General features: G+C 34.4%; 1 protein-coding gene across 4 annotated transcripts in view; it reads left to right on the forward strand.

Moving 5' to 3' along the window:
• The window catches only part of LCORL (ligand dependent nuclear receptor corepressor like), a gene marked incomplete at its 3' end in the record, with an annotated part of 127,254 nt that overhangs the window by 94,914 nt on the left and 8,157 nt on the right, over window positions 1–24,183 (forward strand). For 2 of the 4 annotated variants that reach the window (XM_084234115.1, XM_084234116.1), the window contains exon 6: window positions 3,713–3,806. In XM_084234115.1, the coding sequence (XP_084090241.1) occupies window positions 3,713–3,806 (94 nt within the window). Of the gene's footprint in view, window positions 1–3,712; window positions 3,807–5,140; window positions 6,174–24,183 lie in introns of those variants that run through there. The other 2 variants (XM_084234114.1, XM_084234117.1) reach the window with 2 other exon arrangements.

Raw genomic sequence — 24,183 nt, forward strand, 5'->3', positions numbered from 1 at the left:
GTGCATGTATAAAACAAAAACAAACAAACAAATAAATAAAACATGCCTTAAAAAAAAAATAAATAAATAAATAAATACCAGTCTTTGATTATGTTGTCAGTGAACAAGTTCATTGATTCATGACTGTTTTATCAGTCACAGTCTGCTATGTCTAATGCTGTATACCAGTGATGGGGGTGACACGGTTTAGCAAGTCAGTGATGGGTCCTCAATAAGTCTTCATTGACTTCTTTCAGGTCCTTGTTTAGAAAATGAATATTGTGAGAAAATCACTCAAGTAATTATATCTAATATAATATAAATCTCAAATGGATTCTAAGCATAGTTATTACATCCTGCCATATATCGGCACTTAAACTAGTTAAATTATAATCACTGTCAGAAGTACAGTATAGAATAATATAAAGGGTGTGTGGACTCCGAGTCTGAAAGATGGCTATAGAAAAGTTAAGAAAACCTTTGTGGGGATCATTCTGGAGCATATGTAGAAGTTAGCCAGTCCAGGAGCACACAATGCATACTTTGAAAAATGGACAGAGTTTAGATAAGAGGTGAGAAAGAATGATGATCTTGGAGGGAAAAATAATTCTATATTATGAGGCTTGCTTTTTGTCTGCTTTGAATTGATCCTTTGTCAGGAATTTGCACAAAAATACAGAACTGAGAACAATTTGTAAATAAAAATTCAAATCTTGATCTTAACTGAAAGTGAAATCTGAAAAAAAATTAACCCTGTGAATACTGACACTCAAGATATTTTCTAATTGATTGTAGTTTCAATTTTATTAAGCGTCCATCCATTTTAAAAGTTATCTCTGATAATGTCATATATATATAATGTCATATATATATAAATTACTTTGTTGAAACATTTCATTGTCCTCTCTGTTATACATTTTGCTTTACTGTTTGATTAGAAACAAATGCTCAGTCTACAACCAGTAAAGGAAGCAATTTGTGTTTAATATTAGAATTTTGAAATATACAGAAAAATACAGCAAAATAATCATGTTCCCATCACTTGCATTGTACTTGAACACAGAACTTTTAGAAGTTTCATTTCAACACTGTAATACTGAAAAACTAAACCTAGGTACCTAGCAATAGGTGAACAGTAAATAATTTTTTATTCTCTTTCATTTCTACTTACATATATTGACCTAGAACATTTGCCATAGTAAGTGTTGAGTTTTTAACTAATCAAGTTAATTGTTAGCACATTGGAAATGTATATACACATAAACTGTCTAGTTAATTATATGTCTTCATTGTGAAAGAGTGACAGTGATAGATGTGGTCGCTGTTCAACTAGATACAAGTCATCAGCAGGAGCAAGAAAATGCCCTTTCTCTCCATTCCTGAACTTTTTTTTTCTTCAGTCCTCCTTTCCAGGCTGCCTTTCCCCTTGTTGTCTTTGTTTTTCTACTTTGGACAATCCTAAGGGTAACTGCTTTGATTTCTCTAGCTCCTGAGCTCTATAGTCTTTATAATGGAAAAATGAGTTTTGTTCATCTCAGCCCTCATACTTCCTGAAATTTGAGAGATCAGCCACATAGCATGTTTGAAGAAGTGCAGATGGATGCCTGTAGAGGAAGTCTGAGGACTGAGAGGAGTTAGAGACTTGGCATGAAATTGTACTGGAGGGATAAACAGGGACAGTGTACCCCATGTAACAATTTCAGAAGTACCATACGCCATGTATTTTATATCTCTCCATTCTCTCTTTGACTTTTAAGCCTACACACACTAACCTCTAGCCATGCTGAATTTCTTCTAGCTCTTTGAAATGCTATTCAGCAAATGCTTGCTGAACACTTAATATGTGCAGGGCATTGCTCTAGGCAAAAGGGATACACTGTTGAATAAAATAGGTGTGGTCTCTGCCTCACGTAGCTTATAGTCTGGATAAGGTAAGTATTTGAGCAACTAGAATACAGTCTACTAAATGCTAATTAATATAGGTAAGTGTTACAGATAGAGAAAACTAAAACAATGACAGTCAACCAAGTCTGGGTTATGTCCTGAATGATTGAATAATGCGTAAGATTTAGTAAGAATTAGGGTGAGCATGGGGATAGAAAGTGGAGAGACTCAAGATAAGAGTATTGTAAGCAGAAGAAACTAAAAGTATGAAAGCCCAGAGATGAGAAATAACAGCTTTTTTCCAAACATATTTCTCTGCTCTGTCCTTAGCCCTTTGGAGTCTTCTCCTGGTGGAAGATTGAGCCTTTAAGAACACAAATTAATGTTGTGTCAGTCTTAACACTTAGAATCCTCTGCTCATTTCCTATCTCAAAATAAAAATCAACTTTCTCATCATTATATGCAAAGCCCAGTGTTTTTGATTTGCATTCCTACAATATTTCTGATCTTTCTTCATTCAACCAAGTTTAGTCCACTTCAGCCACCCTGACCTGTTGCTATTACTCAGACATTTCCAGGCTTGATTCTGTATGATATCCTTTGCATAAACTGTTCCTTCTGGAAGCCTTCTCCAACATGATCTGCTTGGTTAATGTCCTTACTTTGTTCAGGATTCTGTTCAAGTCAAAGAAGCCTGTACTCACAACGCTCAATAAAATAACCTCCTCAGCCCTACCCTCATTACTCTTGCCAACCTTATTCTGCTTTCTTGTCCTTAAATAGTACTTAAAAACAACCTGAAATTTGTTTGGTGGTGGTGCTGTATGAATTGTTAGATCTTAAGCAATATGAAAATACAAACATCATAAAAACTAGACATAGTAGGTTATGGTAGGATATTTTGTTTAATTTTTTTCTTAGTATTTTGCCAAGCATTTAAGTGCCAAGGTAAATTTATGTGATAAGTAAAACCTACTTGAATTTTTTTAAGCCGATTGAATTTTTGAGTTTATTTTTAAAACTTATTGTCTTATAATGATTATAGCTTACATCTTCAGTTTCTTAGCTGTTAGTAAAGACAGAGTATTATTTACTGCTGTTTCAAATTTTAGTTACTTTTGTTCTTTTTGATGTTGAAGTTTGAATCATTGAGGTGTGGTTATGTAAGTTTCAATGTTGCAATAGGTTTTTTTTTTTTTAACCTGTATTTTAATAACAAAATACTTAGGTATTTGTCTCTAGCATTTTCCCTGAAGGTTATGTTGTTATAAGCTGTGGTTGCATCCAATTACAAATATAATCACCACATATTATATAGGCAGTGATTCAGCTGTTGTTCTGTACTCAGTTATTTAAAAAAGTAAAAATTTACACTGTGAGTTCTAAAAAATAAACTGGTTGTACATAGTCTCAGGTTACCTGCTGCGCATATTGTTAGTTTTAATAAATGCTGATTATTATTCTTATTCATCATCATATTCCCTGTTTTGTACATGATTCCTGCTTTCCCAAAGCATCATGTGCATAGCTTGAATAGAAAATAGTCATGGATGAACAATGAAATGGCTATTCACTGTTAAACAGTGGGAAAGATGATCAAGATGTTATATCATAGCTTGTTGCTTCATATCACTGGCAATGCCAACTCCTCCTTTGTTCTTTTTTCCTATGTAGTGCCTTCCCAGTCATAATCTTGCTAACTACAAGTTGAATTGGTAATTCCACATGTCAAATACAAGTGTTAATTTTTAAGTCATAAATTAGTAGATCAGCAAGCCATGAAATGTTAAAATGTAAGGATTATCTTTCTGTCACAAATATAAAGTTTTTTCTCTTGCAAAAATTATAGGGGATGGAGTGTTAGATCTCTCTACAAAGAAAACCAGCATAAAATCTGAAGAGTCATCCCTATGTGATCCTTCTTCTGAAAATTCAATGGCTGGGTAAGCAATATCTAGGAAATATAATAGTAATATAAAATAACTCTTCAGAGGACTCTTACTACTATTCTGCATAGGTTGACAAATACAATTTTCCTCCAGAATTGTCACTCATAAGTGTGTGTCTCTCATACCTTTCATTTGTCTTTTCTCTTTCTTTTTTTATTCTTTCTGTTAAAGAAAAGTTATCAGAACAATCACCAAACTTTAGTTCATGTTACCAAATGAACTACCAACTTAACCATAGAATACAAACTGAGAAGCAGGACAAGTAAAGAGAATTTTAAATTCAATATTTAGGAGGCAGTTTTAAGAAAAATAATGTAATTTCATTACTTATTTTTTAAACAACCAACAAATTTGAAAGGTACTGTACTTATTAATTCTTAAGGCTAGCATAAAATGTTTGCTTTTTTTTCCATTATGCTTTTGGTGTGGTGGCAAACTATTTAATACCTCTAGTAATCACCACAAAAAGTCATTTCATGCTTTGAAAGCTGTCATTAAATTAATAATTAGTAGTGAAATGCTGTTCTGTTGGATTTTGGGGGTTTTTGGGTTTTTTTTTTTTTTTTTTTTTTTTTTTTTGGAACCTTTGCATCTTCCCATGAAAACTGCATAGGAATCTTACTGTCACATTTAAATCTTAGGTATAAAGTACAGTTTGTTTCAACTAATGCTATAATAGAATTGGAGTCATGAGGTATAGTAACTTTCTATTCAAGAAGCTTTTAAAACTACAATGATAACATTTGAAAAAGAAATAACATAATATCTAAAATTATTTTATCCAGATATAACTATCTACTTTTTTCAAATTTTAAGTTTTTGTCTAGAGAACAATTAGTCTTGTGGAAATATGGGATGTATGTGTTTGGAAATATTCTTGCTGCTACAAATTTCCTTTAAAGGGGTTGACTCTTTTATTACTTGTTTAGCGGTAACGTCACGTTTCTACTAACAAAAACTCCTTAGGATTTGGGTATTTTTTGATAATGGAACTCTAATTGTACAAATAAAATTTATAAGTGTTGCTCTGCAAGCATCTATCAGAGGAATAGCAACATCATGAGAATATTTTTACAAATACTGAGTTAGGATTTTATGTTCTTGGAAGGTCTGCCCGTTAAGGCCACCGTATGATTGACACATTGTCCTACCAGGACTGTAGCGTTGGCTTTGATAAGGAGTAACTACTACATCTCACAGACTTAAGAGTCATAAGCAGTGATGTTACCTAAGCAAGGAGTATAATAAAGGAGTGGACCCTCCCCTTCCATAGCTGTGTGAGAGTCTCTCATGCATCAGTTTACCATCGTTTCATTCCATCCATCCAGGAGACTACACAGAAACAGAGAGGACTATGTGGAAAGAAGTGCTGAGTTTGCAGATGGTTTGCTCTCAAAAGCTTTGAAAGACATTCAGTCTGGAGCACTGGACATAAATAAAGCAGGCATACTTTATGGCATACCTCAAAAAACTTTACTTCTCCACTTAGAAGCCTTACCAGCAGGGAAGCCTGCATCTTTTAAAAACAAAACTCGAGATTTCAATGATAGTTACTCATATAAAGACAGTAAAGAAACTTGTGCAGTGCTGCAAAAAGTAGCCTTGTGGGCAAGAGCTCAAGCAGAGCGCACAGAAAAAAGTAAACTCAGTCTACTTGAAACCTCAGAATTAAAATTCCCAACAGCTTCCAGTTACCTCCATCAGTTAACTCTACAGAAAATGGTTACTCAATTTAAAGAAAAAAATGAAAGCCTACAATATGAAACGTCACATCCTACTGTACAGTTAAAAATTCCACAGCTACGAGTAAGTTCTGTTTCAAAACCACAACCTGATGGTCCTGGTCTACTGGATGTTATGTATCAAGTTTCCAAAACCTCTCCAGTCCTAGAAGGATCAGCTCTCCAAAAACTGAAAAACATACTCCCTAAACAGAACAAAATTGAATGTTCTGGGCCTGTAACTCACTCAAGTGTTGACTCTTATTTTCTACATGGGGACCTCTCTCCTTTGTGTCTTAATTCTAAAAACGGAACAGTTGATGGAACCTCTGAAAATACCGAAGATGGATTGGATCGAAAAGATAACAAACAGCCCAGGAAAAAACGTGGCCGTTATCGGCAATATGATCATGAAATAATGGAAGAGGCTATTGCAATGGTAATGAGTGGAAAAATGAGTGTTTCCAAAGCACAAGGAATTTATGGGGTACCTCACAGCACTTTAGAATACAAGGTAAAAGAAAGATCTGGAACACTGAAGACTCCTCCGAAGAAGAAACTCCGATTACCAGACACTGGGTTATATAATATGACAGATTCAGGGACTGGCAGCTGCAAAAACAGCAGCAAGCCTGTGTAGATTACTTGTTAGGAAAATGTTTGTATGTGTGTATGTGCGTGTGTGTGTGTATGTGTGTTTGCATATGTGTGTATGTGCACAGGTGTGTATTTGTGTTTCTATACACACATGTGGGAATTACAGATGCTCACTCTGACAGGAGACATGGAATTTTACAGTTCAAAAACCACTTACATGCCTTTTGAAAAAAGTTTTATTCAGGGTTTTCACTGTGGACAGAATTATATAGTTGCTTACTTAATTCTGATAGTTTGTATTTAATCCTTGTATAAATAGGTGAAAAAGATTCAGGTTTTCTTTAGTAGTCAATAGCATAAAGCGTTGTTGGAAAACAAGTAATTGTCAAGTGAAACATTTTTATTGGTGAAAGACCACTCCAGCCATTCAGTTGAACCATCTTATAATGGAAATATGATATTAATAGTTTGTAACACTTTTATATAACATTCTTACAGTTATTGTAAGTATGTGAAACACCCAATCAAGGTTTAAATAGACAGCTCCATACTAAGGAAAATTAATGTATACAGTATTAGTACACTACAGTGCATTCTATGAAATACAAAATGCACTCAGGTGCATCCACCCGGAATAGAAAAGAAAACCTTAAATGATATGTGTAATGAATTTAATATTTATCATTTAATAGTTGATTTAGCAGGAAGTTGGGGTTTATAAGGTATATACTTAAAAAAAAACCTGACACATAGTTAACCCCAGCAACGATAGAATCCTTTAATGGAATATGAGAACAAAAAGTAATTTAAATTTAATTATTAAAATAATTTAATTTCATTTTTCATTTGAAAAATAAGCTAATGTGTAAGGTTAGAAAAGAAAGTTGAATGCAACTTAGAGCATGTTTATAATGTGCACAGAAAAAGCTTGAGAATGATAATTTTGGTTTAAATGTGCTGGTTAGTTGATGTTATGACTACTTTAAATTTTAAGGATTGTGACACACTCCTACTATTGAAAAACCTCAGTGTAACTTTAATATATTTGCTGCTGTGACATTTCAAAACATTTTCAGTTTATCAAAATGAATCACAGATTTCATTTTGGTGGGCGATACATTATCATTTTGCTAATAACCAAATTTGCAGTTTGTTCAGGGTCTTGAATAGATTTACAAATATTTAACACTGAAGCTGTTTTGAACTTTCAGTAATGTAAACTCTCTAATTGGGTAGTTAGAAGCTGGGCAGTGCATTTTAACTTTTACTAGACTCATAAGAGAGACCAATAATTTTTATATAGCAGTTTTAAAATGTGGTTCAGAGTATCCATGTTGGATTTATGGAGTATGCAGTTTTAGTGGTAAAATGTATAAAGCATGTGCCTCCATATAAAGGATGGGGATTTGCTTCATATAGTCAAAATTTTCCGAGTGCCCCTTTTCTCTGTTAAAATTCAGGTTTTGATCATTTTTCTAAGCCAGTTGTCCTAAGTCCAAAAGGAATACTTAAGCTGAATTAAAAAAATAAGTGCACCTTGTCAAATACTTGTGTTTTTACACTTGTGTTTGTGTGTATCTAATAATCACATATACATGTAATACTAAAGAGATTTTCAGCTATTACATTTAAAAACTGCTAATATATTTAAAAAAAAACTGAAGAGTGGGAAACTGTACAACCAAGTCGTTGTTTGGTCTCTTAGCTCTATACTGACCCCTCTTCAGCTGTTAATGTTACCTGCTACTAGGGTATGAATCCTCTTGCTCTTTTTTTTTTTAATTCTCTCAAGAAAGGATACATCATAGATTGCAAAACAGCAGATGTCAGGGTCATCTTTCTTTTTAAAGAATTAAGCCATATTTTGTGAGGGCCGGAACTTGGATTATTTAATATATCCCCCCTGACCCCCATTGAAAAACAAAGTTAAAGATTAAAATAAATGTTTCAACACAATTTTATTGACCTCTTTATACAGAATTTTACTTGCAAAAATTTGGGGGTTTGAATGCATTACGTATTTGTATGGTATTGAGCTTTTTTATTCCTCACACTATATTTACATTAATAAATTGATTGAGAAGTTTATAGTAAAGGGATACTTACAGAACACTTTTATATCATTTAAAAGATGACCTGACCAAAAACTTTACAGGATTCATAAAATCAGGGATCATTTTGCTATTGACTTCACAGTGATCAGTAGTTTTATAGGTGATATTATAGTTAATTTGCAGCATTTTAGTATTTGTATTATTTATTTTTGGTCAGAAATAGTAAATTAAAATATTTTTTGATAGTTTATAGGTAATGATCAACCCATAACTTTTAAAAGAAACAAAATGTTTCTAATTATTGAGTTAACTTTTGATTATACAAACTAGGAAAGGCAGGGAAATTTATGGGATCCCCTTCTCCCCAGTGATTCTATTCAGATGTTCTTTATGTTAAATTTTCAAAGTACTTTATAAATTTAGTTACCAGATACTACTTATTAATTGACAATTTTCTGAAAAATCCAGTTTCAGCAGACTTTTAATGAAGGTGAAAGCAACCTGTATGTGCTTTCTACTTATTTGAATGTTCCTCAAGTATTTTATATTTAAAAAAAAAAAAAGGAAAAGAAAAAACAGTGCCTCTGTTTTTAGAAAACTACTGCTCAGTAAAGTTGTTTAAACCATTTCTGGTAGCTAATGACAATTTTATATTAAATTGTATACTAACTTTAGTGAGACTGATTTTTTTAGTTGTTTACAGTACAAATACTTGTATTTGTTTTTTAATTGCAGTATTTCCATTGTCGCAGTAATTTAGTAAAACTCTGTGGCTGCCTTGATTTTGACAGATTTTGTTAATATAAACTGATTGTTAGGCAATTAGTTATATTTATGCATAAATCAATTGCACTATAATTCATGAATTATTTATTACAATATTTTCTAATGAATTCATGTATCTGTCTTGTGTTGTAAATGTACTGTAATTCTGTTTCTACTTTGTGTTGTTATATATCTAAATCTGATTGTATGAATTTTAATTGTTCAGTTAACGTGTTTCTAGGTTGTAATTTGTAGTAAAGCACTTCAATGCTTTTGCACTTAAATTTACAACACTGTTGGTGTGTGATTGATTTACTCATTCAGTAAAGGAAAAAAAGAAAAGCAAGAAAAAACTGACTACACTGACTTCTTTGATTCACTCTAGGAAGCAGTTTTATTAATAACTGAAAATTGACTTTATCCCAAGAATTGTTTGAACAACAAAATTTGTGATGGGCAAAATGGATTAGAAACATACTTACAAAAAATAAGCGGGGTGTTTTTGTTTATTAATCAGACAGGGAAAGACTAGAAAAAAATGTACAAAACAAGGGAACTATGACAGTTAAAATTTTAGAACCTTTATGTAATCACTTGAGAATAAATTCTAGATTGGAGTTTATTCAGGTACTCTGCATTCACATATTAGGTGATTCTTTGAAATTCTAACATGTAAGAAATACAGGCAGGAAAAACTGTGACACCAAATATGCATGTGTATAGTTTTTAAATTTGAGAACATGGTTATCTAATATCTAATAAATTTAATCTATAGTTCTATATATATGAATATTCGTAACAAGTTATTTTTCATACAACATTAGCTGGAAATCTCTAGCCACTGGCAATTTCAAAATTCCATTATTTAAAGAAGTAAACTGAATAAGAAACTTTTAATTAATTATAGATTTCCTTAGACTCAGAAGAGACAAAAATCAGTAGTTTTCAGAATGCTTAACAATAGTTGTTAGTTTTATTATTTCTAATTTGTACTTGACCTTACCAACAGAAAAAAACCTTTGGGAATTTCAGGAACTGTTACGAAAATATTAAGTTTTAAAATGTAGTGTCATGTATTCTGAAAAACTTAAAATCACTATTTAGTCATAGATATGTTTAGTAGGCCGTAACGTAACTTTAAAGAAACTGTGGAAGTGTTTCTATCATTGCTTTTTGGGGTTTTCTTTTGCTTGTATGAAAATTATAATTATAAATTTGCTGGAAAAGATTTTACAATACTACTTTCATCTGCATTCTTGATAGTTAACATTTCCTCATGCCTTTGTTCTCTACATATTTTTTAAAATGATTTAATAGTGATTTTGAGAGTCAATTCCGTCATTCCACACTCCAATCATGATAAAAATTTGCAAAAAATCTTATCCCAGGATACTGGGCTCACGTCATGCCTTCATCTCTCTAGCGGCGGCAGTGAACTTAAGTTTTATTGTAATTTCATAGCTCTTCTCACTTTGATAGCTACTTCACATCTAATCACATGCTCGTTTTAGTAAAACAGTGTTCGAATCTAGTTCTCTTGTTTTCTAGAAAAGTTTTGATCTAACGTTCAACATTTACTTGGTGTCTTTGCTACTCAAATACTGTAATTTTTATAAAAAAATGTAATTACAATTTTGCATACTCAAGCAAGCTCAATGAAACAAGCTCAGTTTTAGGAAACGATTTAAAAATTAATTTCATTTTTCATTTTAAAAGAAACCTCCTTGAATTTTTTAATAGCCCATGAAAATTAATAGCCCTTAATTTAGACAGAATGCTTAAGTAACAGTTCATAATCAGCATATCCTGATTCCAACCCTAAATAAAATTTCTACATACCAGGAACTAATAACAAATATAAGAAAGTATGAGTGGGAGGCAATTTCATGTTCAGAGTTTGGTGATATGTTTAATTTAAATACTTTTCTGAAACAGAATTCTTTTAATATATTTTATTCTTCTTGCTGCTGGTTTTGAATTTTAAAAAAAAAATTTGTAGACTTCTACATTGATTGCTAAGTAATTTTGGGTCTTAAAGTTAGATGTATATTAGTTTCTCCAGTGGGACATTTTCCAGCATTTGAAATTAAATAATTAGGTAAGTAATGCCTTTAGTTTGGATGTAATTACTGTAGAATTTAAAATCAATTAAAACTAGATTTCATGTTTAAATAGCTTACATTTTTTATATTTTACTAGGTTAAAACGCCTGCAGCTTATTAGAGAAGACAACATTATGTTATTTATATGAAGTCTAAATCCCTTAATTTACCTTGTGACTATGCAAAGCTCTCTTTTATTAAAATTTTATTATCAATACCATTGAAAATATCATTTAAATAAAGAGAGGAGAATTTTTCCTACATCTGATTTTCCTTAACACTAATATGGACTGATAATTTTCAATATAACTATTAAAATGTGAACTTAACAAAAAAATTAACTTCTTCTGAAGCACTTTCCATTAGAGAGTCTTAACATATCCTAAGCACTAAACATTAGCAATATATAAATACAATCATCTATAATCATCAGCTTTTATAAAGCAATATTAGGGCTTTGCTTTGACTCATATTTTGTCATCAGAAATTATCAGTGCTTCATTATATTTCTGCTAAACAATAATCAAGATGTCATTATTACAGCTCTTATTATAGGAATTAGACCAGCAATACCAAAATACCTTTTGTTAAACTTAAAATTATAACTCCTTATAAAAGCTGGTATTTTTGCTGTAATTCATTTTTTGTTTGATTTTTATTTTTAGTTCAACTGTTGATGCAAAATCAGAGGAAGCTACTAAAATGGAAAAAGGAAAATCAGCATTAAGCAAAGTTTTGGAATCTTTGTGCACACATCACCAGCAACAAGTTTTGGCTATGTTGAAATTTCTAGCCCAAGAGCAGAATGCTGCTTCTCCTTGCTGTTATAATACATCATATACTGTGTCTTCAGAATCTCAGAAGCCCCTAATTGAAGATGATTTACATGGTCTATTTTGTAGCTGTGAATATAGGCTGGCAGAAAGAGGGTGTTTACCAAATGAAAGACAAAGCGCTAGTTTTGTTCCTCTGCCAGTCTGTATCACAGATTTACATTGTTTATCTTGCCAAACTGTAACTCTTGAACACATTAAGACAGTAGTGAATAGAGGAATTGTAAACAGTTCCAGTTCTCACAGGTGCTGCTCTGGATTATTACCAAATGTTCACTCCACAAGCTCGGCCTTTCACACTCCTCTCTCAGCAAGGGAGGTGTGTGACATTTCAGTCAGTCTTAAAGATGTTTGTAGGTCTCGAAGTCCCTCGCCCCCACCATTATCACCTGTACAGACTGAAGGATCTGAAAACTTCAAAGATGTCAGCTCAGAACTTTCAGCTTTAGAGAATAACAGACTTGAAGCAAACATTAACCAGCCTCCATCTCTCATACCAGCAGAAATCAATGGTGATAAATACGGTCATGAAGGTAAAATACATAAAGCTAACAAATCTAGTGACTCTGATTCTTTGCTGGAAGACAGCAATAATTATCCTACAAATCATGAAAAAGGTGAAACTATGATTTTTCAAGATTTAATGGATCGTATTAATGAAAAATTGAAATCAATAGAAACTACAGATATGACAAATCTTACAAAATTATCTAGTGGTGATTGTAATACAGATAATGATTTGAAGTTGAGAGATTTAATAACTTCTCTCTTGCATAATGCAAAGGCCAGTGATTACAGTTTTATGGAATTACTGAGTCAACATGATAAAAAGATAGAAAATAAAATTATTCAGACAAGATTTCGAAAGCGTCAAGAAACCTTATTGGCACTTCACAGTTCTCCTGATTCACCCATGTTTAGAAGGCAGTCTTTACAGATAAAAAGAGAACTTGCTAGTCTTGATGACAATTTTTTAAGGAAAAAATACACTGAAAAAAGTTCGAGGAAATTGATGCGCAGTGACATCTTTTCAGTGGACAAAGAAGAATTCTATCATTACCAAGGGCCTTCTTTACAAGACTGTAAAAACCTTCAAGATAACAATCATGCAGAAACATCGTTTTCACCAGATTATGCATTACAATCATTGCAACTACCTCTACATAGTTTAAAAACTAACTTGGCTTTCAATACATTTTCAGAAAACTTGAAAACAAGTTCCTCTGAGAAAATGAGCGTAAGAAAATCACAAGAGAAATCTTCATCTGGGGGAAAAAAATTGCAAAATCATAGGGCATATCCAAAATTAGGTAATACTGAAAGTCCTTTGAAAAGTGACGTTCCTGGACTTCCGAGCAGAACTAGACGAAATATTGTGCCCCCTGGGTGGTATTCTATATATATAACAAATAATCATGTTTTTAAAAAATCCCCTAAGGCCAAAAAAATCCCCAAATCTGCAAAGAAAAAAGATTCAGTGAAAAATATTCAAATTGAAAGCTCACACAATATAGATCTAAACAAAATTGCAATAAGTTCTAATTTGCAAGTTGTTGTGGAACGTTTGGAAGATACAATAAATATGGCCCAAAAATCTTGGACTCATCAGTCATTATCAGGATATAAAGCATCCCAAAAATTGATAGAAATTGATGGTAAGGATCAAAATGTTGGCAAAAAAATGAATCCTACTCTAAGTAGAGTTGTATGCAAAGAGCAGACTTTATCAAAATCTTCGGTGCCATCTAACAACATCAAAAGTAGTCATATGCCTACAATAGACTTGACAACCAAAAGACTTGATAATCTGAAAAAGTCTGTTTCAGATAAAGGTAACTTGATTTCCAGTGTTGAAAATGTGCCAACAAGATATGAAGCCGGTGAACGCTCTTCTTTTTCCAACTATTCTAGTCCTGTCAAACTCATGTTTTTATCTGAGGTTAAAAGCAGTGAAGGAGTCAAATATACTTTAACTTCAGTTGGTGCTTCTGAATCAAACACTGATCATCCGTCTGAAAAACATCCAGCTTATCATGTAACTGAAAAAAAAAAAGAAACAAGTGACAGTATCCCTGGTGCTAACTTTGAAAATGGTAGTTCTAATCTCAGCGATAGTGACACTCTTCAAAGAGAACTAAACAAAAGTAATCATGAGAAACAGAGTATAGAACCCTCTGCGATGCTTGTAGATGAGAATAGTGATAAGCCCCAGGAAGAACCTCAGGAAAATTCAAGCAGTACTGTTGATTCAGCTTTTAAAAGAAAACCTGGTCGACCCAAGAAAATAGGTCCCCAGGTTGTAAAACAGATTAAGCGACCAATTGGAAGACCACCAAAACCTAAGGCTAATCAAACAGACCTCACCACTTGCCAAAACGACTCATTGAATGCCAGAAAGAAAAGCCCAGAATCTCTCCTATCAGAAGTAAAAGAAGGTATTTATAAAAAGAGTATTACAGTAACTGTTATTTTTGGAAGATCAAGAAGAGCTAAAAGGCACGTTTCTGAAGGAAGTATAAGCGTAAGCAATGTTGTGTCTTTAAACAATAATGTTGCTGGTTTTCCAGCTGAATATAATAGTTTCAGAAATATTAGAGAGCACAAAATGGACTCGGGTGAAAGAGTAAGTGCTGTGTCAAAGTTGACTACTGACAGTGGGGTCTTGGGGTCTGACTTTGAATATGTGAGACCTATCAAGGACAAGTCTCTGATACCTCAGCCTTCCAAGAACATTACTCGGCCAAATCAGAAGCCTTTAGCAATAATTAGAAAGCCTGGCAGACCTGCAAAAGTTAAAATCTCTGGCATATCTGTGACTATTAATAGAATTTCGCCTCAGGAAAGAGAAGTAACTATAAGCAGCTGCTTACCTCCTATAGAACCAGAGAATATGCTAGGAAAAAATTTACCTGAAGAAAAGTGTGATGGCCAGCATGGTGGTGAGATGGATGTGAGGCCCACGGAGCCTGAAGCACTTCAGGATGCGCCAGAAAGTGTGGTTGCTGCGATACCTTTGCGACACTCGGTTAGGCATAGAAAACCATCTCTGCATTTCTTGCATTCATTATCATCTTCCAGCTCACTTATTTATAGAAATGCCCTGCTCCATAAGTCGTATAAGCTCCAGTTACAGAGAGGGACAAGTCAAAGGGAGAAACCTACGCAATCAAGGATAAAAGCTTCCAAAGTTACCTCAGGAGCTAGAAATTCAAGGAATACAAAAAAGTGTTTGGAAGATAAGAAAATAATGCCCATTTCTGAAGTATCCTTGGATCCTATAATATCATCAAACCCTCTGCTCAGGTGGTGGACTGCTTCTACTTCAAATGATTCCTTGTTGGAGGAATTAAACAATAGATTTGAGCAGATAACAAATGCATGGGTGCAGGTGAATGGAGATGAAACTGAAAATTGTGTTTATAAGAAAAGAGAACTCATTGAGAAGAACGATTTCAAGATAGCAAACCCTTTGGAAACCTGTCTTTTAGAACTTGAAGTTTCACCTGTAAAAATGCTTTTCCGGAAAAAGTACAATTTGAGCGAACTCCGTACCTGGTTTATGCAGACAACAGAAACACAGTCTCTTTCACTAGTTAGAAAAGCAAATGCTAGAAACCCTTTGGAAGTTATAAATACCAAAGGAATTAAGTTGGGAACCAAATATTCTGACTGTAATACCAGCCCCTTTAGAAAGCACTTTAAAAAATTTGCACTATCTTCTCCTTCAAAATCAGCAGGGAAGTTGCATATACTTCATAAAATGGTTAGCTCTCCACTCTTAAATGTAAAAACTAATTTAACACTAGCTAGATTAAAAAGGACTGAGTTTAAGAGGTTACACCATGAAAGGTGGAGAAGAGAGGGAAAGTTGCATAAGCGTGGAGCTATTGATTGGATCTCTAAAAAGAGGAACTTCAGATTTTTTTGCCAGAACAAATTTTTAAATAAGACCGAGGGGACGACAAATACTGATTTACCACTCCAAGGAAAAAACACAGGAAATAATCAGTTTATTTTGCCACCTGAACGCAGTGATGACTATTTGGAGGAGAAGGTGGCGGTGTCTGACTTGAAAACACTTGCTACTGTAGAGCATCAGTTTCAGCCAGAAGCAAAGGAGAATGGAACAAATTGCAGTGAGAAAGATTTTGAAAAGGGACCAAGACTAGGAAATATATGTCCAAATAATTGGAGGTCAAAAACCTTAAAAGACTGTAGAATATTTTTGAGGAAAATCAACTATCTTGAACACCAAAATACTTTTAAACTGAACACAATTATTTACTCTTCCGAATCTGTTAACGGTGGAAGTAATCATCAGACTGAGAAAGAAGAATCAAAGCGCTTTACCTTAAGATCCCATTCTGCTAGGCATAATTCCTTTAAAACGCAATCTAAAGAAATAGAAATTGCGAATACAAACAGTCCTTCAACAGACACAAACATTGGTCAGCTTGACAGTAGTAAATTAAATAAGTGTGTTAGCTATGACGAGAATTCTTCTGATAGTTCTGAAGCTGTTAGAAAATTGAACAAAAGAAAAAGACCACCATGGAAGACCACAGAAATGTCAGAAATGTCAGCCAAAAGACATAAACAGCAGTCTTGCAACAGTGGACAAATGGCAAACTATTATTCAAAATCCCAATTAGGTAAGTTTTTCTCTACTTAATTTTAAAGTTTCATTGTAGGTGCCTTGAGTACAGTCTGAGATACTGGGTAAAAACAAAGCAACTGATGCAGTTTTCACTTATTTCCAAATTATTTGAACAAATTAATTTCTTGGCACCTAGTCTGAAACTCATGAAATTAGGTGCTACTTAATGTAACAACACTCTTACCCACATCTTAATGTATCCAGGATTTCAAGCAAATTAAAATATATTTAGTGCAGACATTTAAAAAAAAACCTTCTAAACATATATCATTAATATAAAATTACCTGCATGTGCATTTGATAGATAAAATTTTAAATATAGAAAGTGATTTGTCAGAAAAATGTGCCCAAGTAACCTAAAAGTTACTGCACCACAGACAAAGATGTATTGTCCTGATTGATAAATTAATAACTTTGAGACTATGTGGGAAGACCGACCTTTGCTTTGCTAAACTGATAAAGACTATAACATATATAATGATGCTATGATATCAGCCCACAGTCACTATTAACTGCTTTAAGGCTGCTCATTTAGAATGTTGAGAAACAAGATTTTATTTTTCAATAAATCGGCAAACTTCTTGAGTGGTTTTTTTTTCATATCAGACATTGAATTAGATTGCACAGATAGAAAGATCAAGATTTCTTTTGACAGAATCTATAGCAGGGAGAAAGTCACAGACAGGTAATGTTAAGGTAATGCTAGATTCAGAATGCACTGAAATCAGTTTAGTAAGTAAGTATGCGCTTTCCTCAGTTAAACTGACATGACATTGGTGTATCAAGGAGGCTGTTTTTAGAACCTGGCAGAAATAGGACATGAACTTGGAGTTCCAGTGTCGTAGTTCCTGGTCTGCCCCCTGGTAGGGGTTAGACAGTTCAGAACCTGTGGGAAGATGCCCATGCTTATTGATGAAGTCCCTGACTTGGAGGAGTGCCAGATTGTATTTGCAAGTTGAAGGGTATTTTTATCATGTGGTTGCATTGTACATTATACATTTTAGGGGAACTTTTGAGGGGCTGGTGGTTTTATTTTTATTACCTTTTTAAAAATGTTTTTAAAAGCTAAAGGAAATAGTATCAGGTCTTATAATAAAATATGAAAAGCAGTAATTAAACTCAAGTTTCAATAGGTTATTATTAAATAACCAGGTTTTTATGACCCCCCCAAAATCAATTAGTTAACTGAATATCTTTAAAATACCTATTTTAATAATAATTAAAATGTAGTGATTAAAGTTTTTAATTATCTAACATGCAAGGATTAAAATTTAAAGATGGTCAAAAATAGTCTTCATTATGAAACATGAATCAAATCTAAAAATAATTTCCTTTGTTTCTTGCCCTCGAGCTAACTAAAAATAACATAACAAATAGAATGTCAGGCAAAAAGGGGGAAGAATCCTGATAATAATCTTTTTTTCAAAACCTTGTAATTCATCTAAAAAATGCACACATTTTAAAAGCACTGCTATGAATGGAGAATAAAGTATATTTAACCTTTTTAAGACCATCCTCATTTCATTCTGGTAGGGTTTATCAATGTAGTTTGCATTAACTCATTTTACAACAGAACCGTATTTTGTCCTTCCAGCCTCTTAACAAATTTATAAATAGAAAATTTATTTTAATATGATTCTTCACCATCTCACTGAATATGAGATCATCCTCGAAAAGATGAAAGATGCCTATTCCTTTCTCAAATTAATCAGAAAAAAACCCTTTTGGGATATTAGAAAAAAATTGGTATCTTTAAGGTTGTTTTTCACCTTTTCTCATTTTAAAAATTCTACTACAATTTCCTGTTCTGCTTAAAGCTTTATTTATATTTTGCTGATAACTTTCCTTCTTTATTTTCTAACATTATTTTTTTTCTATCTATCAAGGACTTTATTTTTACAAAGTTGTATTTATAGCCATATTTGTTATTTATCTGATTTTTACATGTTTCTAAAGTGTTATTTTTTTCTCATTCTTGGTTTTCCATACATCCTTTTTGCCTTTTTGGAAATGACACAAAAATTCATTATTAGTTTGTATCTGTTTTTCTTCTTTGTAGAATAACTGTTGATGGAGACTTCTAACAGCAGCACTTTTCTAGAGAAATCCCTAGGACAATGTATATAATGAGTTACAGAATATACCTATAGATGAAAAGTTTTCTAACACAAATGTCTTATTTTTGTACATTTCAAGTTTTAACTGTCTAGATATAGTTTGATACATAGAAGTTTCAAAATTTATACTTCTCTATATTTGTACTGCTATGTTGTCAACTGTGAACATGGAAAGGAGAAAGAAGAAATGTCATTCCTTCCTATTCCTAGTTTAACAAAAATAAGCTCTTAGGCAATGTAGAAGGTTCCAAAAGTTCCTTTCTATTCATGAGTAGACCGTGCCTGCATCATTTATTTCCTCAGTATGGGAGCGTATTTGTGTTTGAATTGGGATATTACATGGTGTAATTGAATGGGTTGGCTGAAGTGCTGGTTGGTGCCCTCTGCTTTCCTCTGATGGAGGACAGCGATGAGCAGTTCTCATAGAAAGGTGTAAAGGCCATGGTCAAGGAGAGCAGTGAATTGTAGGAACATACAGGTGGAAAAATGACCCAGATTTTACAAATTAGACAAGGATCTTTGCATAGTCACATCTAAACTGAGACCTGAAGAACAACCCAGTATTAGAAGTTGGAAACAGAGTGTTTCAGACTTAACAAACTGCGTGTGGAAAATTGGGTGACAGGAGGGATTAGCAGGCTTGTTTGGAACACTGAGCAAAATTTAGTTCATATAGTTGAGGCATCACATTGAAATTAAGGATGGGGCAGGAGTGGATACAAAGATGGCAAAGGGTAAAGCTACTAAGGGGAGTATCAGTTAAATGTAAAAAGTGTTCTGAGCCCAAATCATGACAGCATTGGAGAAGAATAGACATATTTGAGAGCCATCTGTGAAGTAGAATTACTGTGTTTTGAAGAATAGAGGAATAAAGGTGTAACATCCAGGTTTCTGGCTTGAATAGCTGGGTAGATGATAGGAACATTCACTAAGTTTTAAGAGGGCACACTAATGTTTAGTTTTAGAAAAGGAATTTGAGGTTATCTGCTGGGATAGCTGAGAACAGAGGTATAGGAAGCATGGGTCTGAGTTGAAGATAAGATTTTGGGAGTCAGGAAATCATTGAAGCCACGAAAATGGAAGAGATTGCTTAGTGTAAAGTTCAGAGCCTATGATCTCAGAGCCCCAAAAATATGGAGAAGAAAAAAGATGTGTTCAAAAGGAGTCAGGGTAAAGAAAGCCATGAGCATGGTGTGAGGAAAGTGCTTCAAGTAGGGGGACCATCTCAGTGTAAACTGTTGAGGTTTGAATATAGAACAAGAGGTTATTTTAGTGATTTCAGAGCGAGCAATTTTGATGGAATAATAGAGCCAGAAATCTTAGTAAATGTAGAAAGAAGAAAGTACAGAAAACTGTAGATGGCAGTGATTGAACAGGAGATAGGGTGGTGTGAAAGGAAGCCAGGTTGAAGGTGGATTTTTAAAATTAAAGTTTGGATGTGAATGGAAAGAAATCTATAAAAATATAAGATTGGAGATAAAAAAGGTGAAATGGCAAGCGATGGAGCTGAAGACCTGAATTGATCATTGGGCATCACAGGGCATCGTTAGGGAGACTGGCCTTGGCCAGAGCGTCACCCCTCTTAAAACAGAGGAGCGCAAACATAGGTGCTCTCAGATCCAGCTGTAAGTTCATGGGCAGCTTGTTGAAGATAAATCAAGAGGTAGTCTAAGAGGTATTGGGCGGGGGCGGGGGGGGAGGGATTGGGTATTTTGAGATGTGTGGATATGGTTTAAAAGACTTTGAAGAAATAAGAGAATTGAACAGCTGTGTGATTTTATCTCAGCTGCCAGAATGTAAGCTTAGAGGAAGGTGGGCACTTGATTCAATAGGAGTTGATTCACCAAGGTGGTAAAACAGAAGGACAGAAATCAAGCCGAGAATTCATTCTGCAAATAATGAGAAGCCCTATGACCAAACTGTAAGTCTGGAGAGTCTTTTCTAATAGTGCCACCAATGTAGATGGGGGAGGGAAGGCAAAATGGGGTGTGTGAATAGCCAATTGCAAGAGGTGATTTTTGAGGTCATGATGACCTGAAATGGAGTGACTGTGGAAAATAATAATCATATAGACCTTTTAAGTACCAGTGTCTTTTGAGTTCCCAAAGTAAATGTTTGCCTTTTCCTAACTGATTTGCATACCTCTGAGGAAATTTTGAGACTAGAATAACCTACTGTGAACTTGACACAACTAAACTGATAGTATTCATCCTAAAATTTTAAGGTTTTCCATTAAAATTGAGAATCCAAGCTGAATGGGATTCTGAGATAACTGGAAAAAGTTCCTTTTGTCAGCTTCTCCCACTTTGTCATCTGTCTTCAAAATTTCCATTCAGGGTTCTGATTTTCGCACAGGTATGTAGTTGATGAAAAGTGCAGTCCTTCAACTAACCATGCCCCCTCCTCTGGTCCTGCTTGTGAATGTCTTACCATAGTTTTTAAGTTCTAACTCAAGATGTTCTTTTAAACTTGTATGGTTGAGGCAACCCTTGGCACAGAATATCCTGAAACATTTTAATAAAATGTTGTTAGATTTTCTTCATGAGTTCTCATTCAACATCCTAAGTATTTAATGGGGAAACTACAAAGCGTGGAGTAGATGATTTCCTAAATTTAATTTTGCTAGAAAAACATTTCCAGATGACTCAGTCACCTTCATCTGGTTTGCTGCTCAAGCATTCCAAAAGATGCATTCTAAGAAGCACCAGTCCCCCAGGCTGGCCTGTGTGCAAAAGGTCCTGTAGGCTTTATAACAAGGCGAAGTGCTCAGTTCTCCTTCCTGTTCTTACTGAGTCACCGTGTCACAGTGGATTTTTCAGACTTTATATATGTCACAACTTTTTACCTCTCACAGCACAGTCTGGGGACCATAACTTGGGGAATCCTGGTCTATACAGGTTCTATGTTTATTCTCTAGGGTTTCTCTGTAGTCACTGTGATATTCCCAGAAATTGATGACTCTACAAGTTTATCTATGCACAGGACTTGTTCCTGGTGTACATAAATTAGAGTAATTGAAATTAAATTGTAAGTGCTTCATTAGCATTCACCATTAAAAGGGCATTGGTAAACATCTGTAAGCCAAAGAGGATCACGTTCTAGTCAGTCTATTTTCTGAGTTTTGTTTTTGTATATTAGGTTTTATTTCATGCTGAATTAAGAAAGGAAGAACTGTGGTCACAGTCTGTTCGGGGGGCTTTACCATCAAATACAAACCATGAGAAAATACCTGCTGTGAAGTTAGGAAAGCATCAAGATCAGTGTCTTCTCAAGTCTAAACCCACTTAACTCGGTCAGACCTGGATGAAATGTAGACAGACGTTTTAATACAGAAATTAAATCCCTGACATTACTTCTTAGGTTGTTTTCATATTACCACTTTGCTTATTGCCAGTGCTATAAGTAAAGTTATTAAAATTTTGACTCATTTAAAATATTCCAGAGAAATCAGCAATTTTTAATAAAAATCTGTTATCCTTGCAATTGACTTTTTCCCCTCTTATGATCTTCAGAGGAAGTAAGGAGAGTTGTTTTGAGTTTGGAGTGTGTCTAACTCTTGCCATAGTACTTCACTAAAATATAGAACATCTCCTCTAGTAATCCCTTGCTGTGGTGTTTTTCCTTTAAATGGTTCTTGGATATTTTACATTCCATTGCTTTGTCAACAATTACTGCATTTTTTTCCAGGATACTGTGCTTTATTAATTCCTTCATTTCTTTCATGGAAAACTTCAATTCAACAAATAGCCGACACTTTTTCTATTGATCCAACAGGCATGGTATAGGACATTAGACAGTAGAGTCAGAGAGGAACTCAGAGGACTCATCAAAAAAATATCTAATTTTTACTTTGGCAACATAATAATTATAACTTGGAGAAAGATAATTTGATTGTTTTCTAGGCAATAGAGGAAAAGAGTACAAACATAAAATCGATTCTCTAAATTTGGGAGGCTGGTCTGGCCTGTCTTGTAAGTAAAGTTTTTTTTGGAGCACCACCTTGCTCATGCCCTTGCGTCTGGTCTGCTGTTTTGGGCTACAGACGTCAAATTGAGTCACTGCAACAGATCATAAAGTTCACAAAGCCAAAAATCATCCTCTGCAGAAAAAATGTGTTAAGCCCTGTTTATGTCAGTAGAATTTTGATACGGTGTTCATAGGGGAAAAAAGGTCATTGAATTTTTAAAAGTAGGTTACATCCCGCCATCCCCAGCCAGTTACCCATTCCCTCCGCCCACACAACGTCCCTCTTACCGTGTACTTCTTTTGTTTTGTCTCTATGGGACTAGAGATATCCAGCCTTTATCCCGCAGAGTAGTGCTGGGGGAATGATGAGTGCCAGTTTACTGTTTCGTAAAGTTTATTCTCTCCCTGCAACTTCCAGACCTCTTTTCCTATTCGAGGTAAGTTCAAGGGTCACCCTTCTCTTAACCAGTTGCTACTACCAATTAGGAAAAGACTGACATCAGTGCTTCCCAACTAAATTTCTTCCTCAGTTGTTCTTCCAGTTTCTACATCCCCTTCTCTATTTCTTCACTCAGGAATTAAAAATTCTTCTTTTTTTTTTTAAGATTTATTTATTTATTTATACAAGCACTGGGCACAGTCAGAAGCGCGGGAGGGTGAGAGAATTCACCAGAGCCAGAGCGGGGAGCAGAGCAGGCAGAAGGACCGAAGTACACTGCTGAGGGGAGCAGCGGGCGGCAGGAGAGGTCTGCGCGCCATGTGGGACCCTCCTCCGGTGGCCGGGGAGCAGCCGGGGATCGAACCGATGCTGCAGAGGCTGCGGGCAGCTTCGCAACCCAGCGCTCAACCGCTGCGCCACCAGGGAGGCCCCAGGAATTAAAAATTCTTAATTCAGCTATCCTAGCTACCATTTTCCCTCCCTTGTTTTTTCAGGCCATGAGCAGTTGTTTGTTTTTTATACAGTTTAGTTTCCAAATATTTGAGGATTTTTTCATATACTTGCTGTTACTGAGTCCTAATTTGTTATTGTTGTAGAATAGACTTCAGAGACATGAGTGTTGTGAGTGAGGAATAAGTAGAGGGTAGACCATGCAGGTTCCCATAGCTGTGTTTCTCCGCTTCCAGTGGCTTTTATCATTGGGAGTGGATGGGGGAGGTGTATGACTTTCAGAGTTTGCTTTCTGAAATATCTCTGCCTGCACTGTGGAAAATGAATGCTGTAGTACAAGAGTAAAAATGTACGCCATTGTGGTAGTCCAGTGAGAAGTGTGCTGCTGAAAAACAATGATTTACAGACTTAGTGTGCATCAGAAGGGCTTGTTAAAAAAAGGCATAGCAGAACTCCAACCATTTTGTTTTACTTGGTATGAGTGGGACACTTGTGATGCTGGTCCAGGGACCACACTTTGAGAACCATTGATATAGCATATTGTAGTGGTGGAAAGATTCTTTACTAATATGATCATGCTGTTATAAATATCCCCCTAAACATTACTTCAACTATATTTCACAAATTCTGATTTTTGTTGTGATTTCTTTATGGGTTATATTTGCTGTTA

This window comes from Talpa europaea (genome assembly GCF_964194135.1).
Source record: "Talpa europaea genome assembly, chromosome: 5".
NCBI lineage: Eukaryota > Metazoa > Chordata > Mammalia > Eulipotyphla > Talpidae > Talpa > Talpa europaea.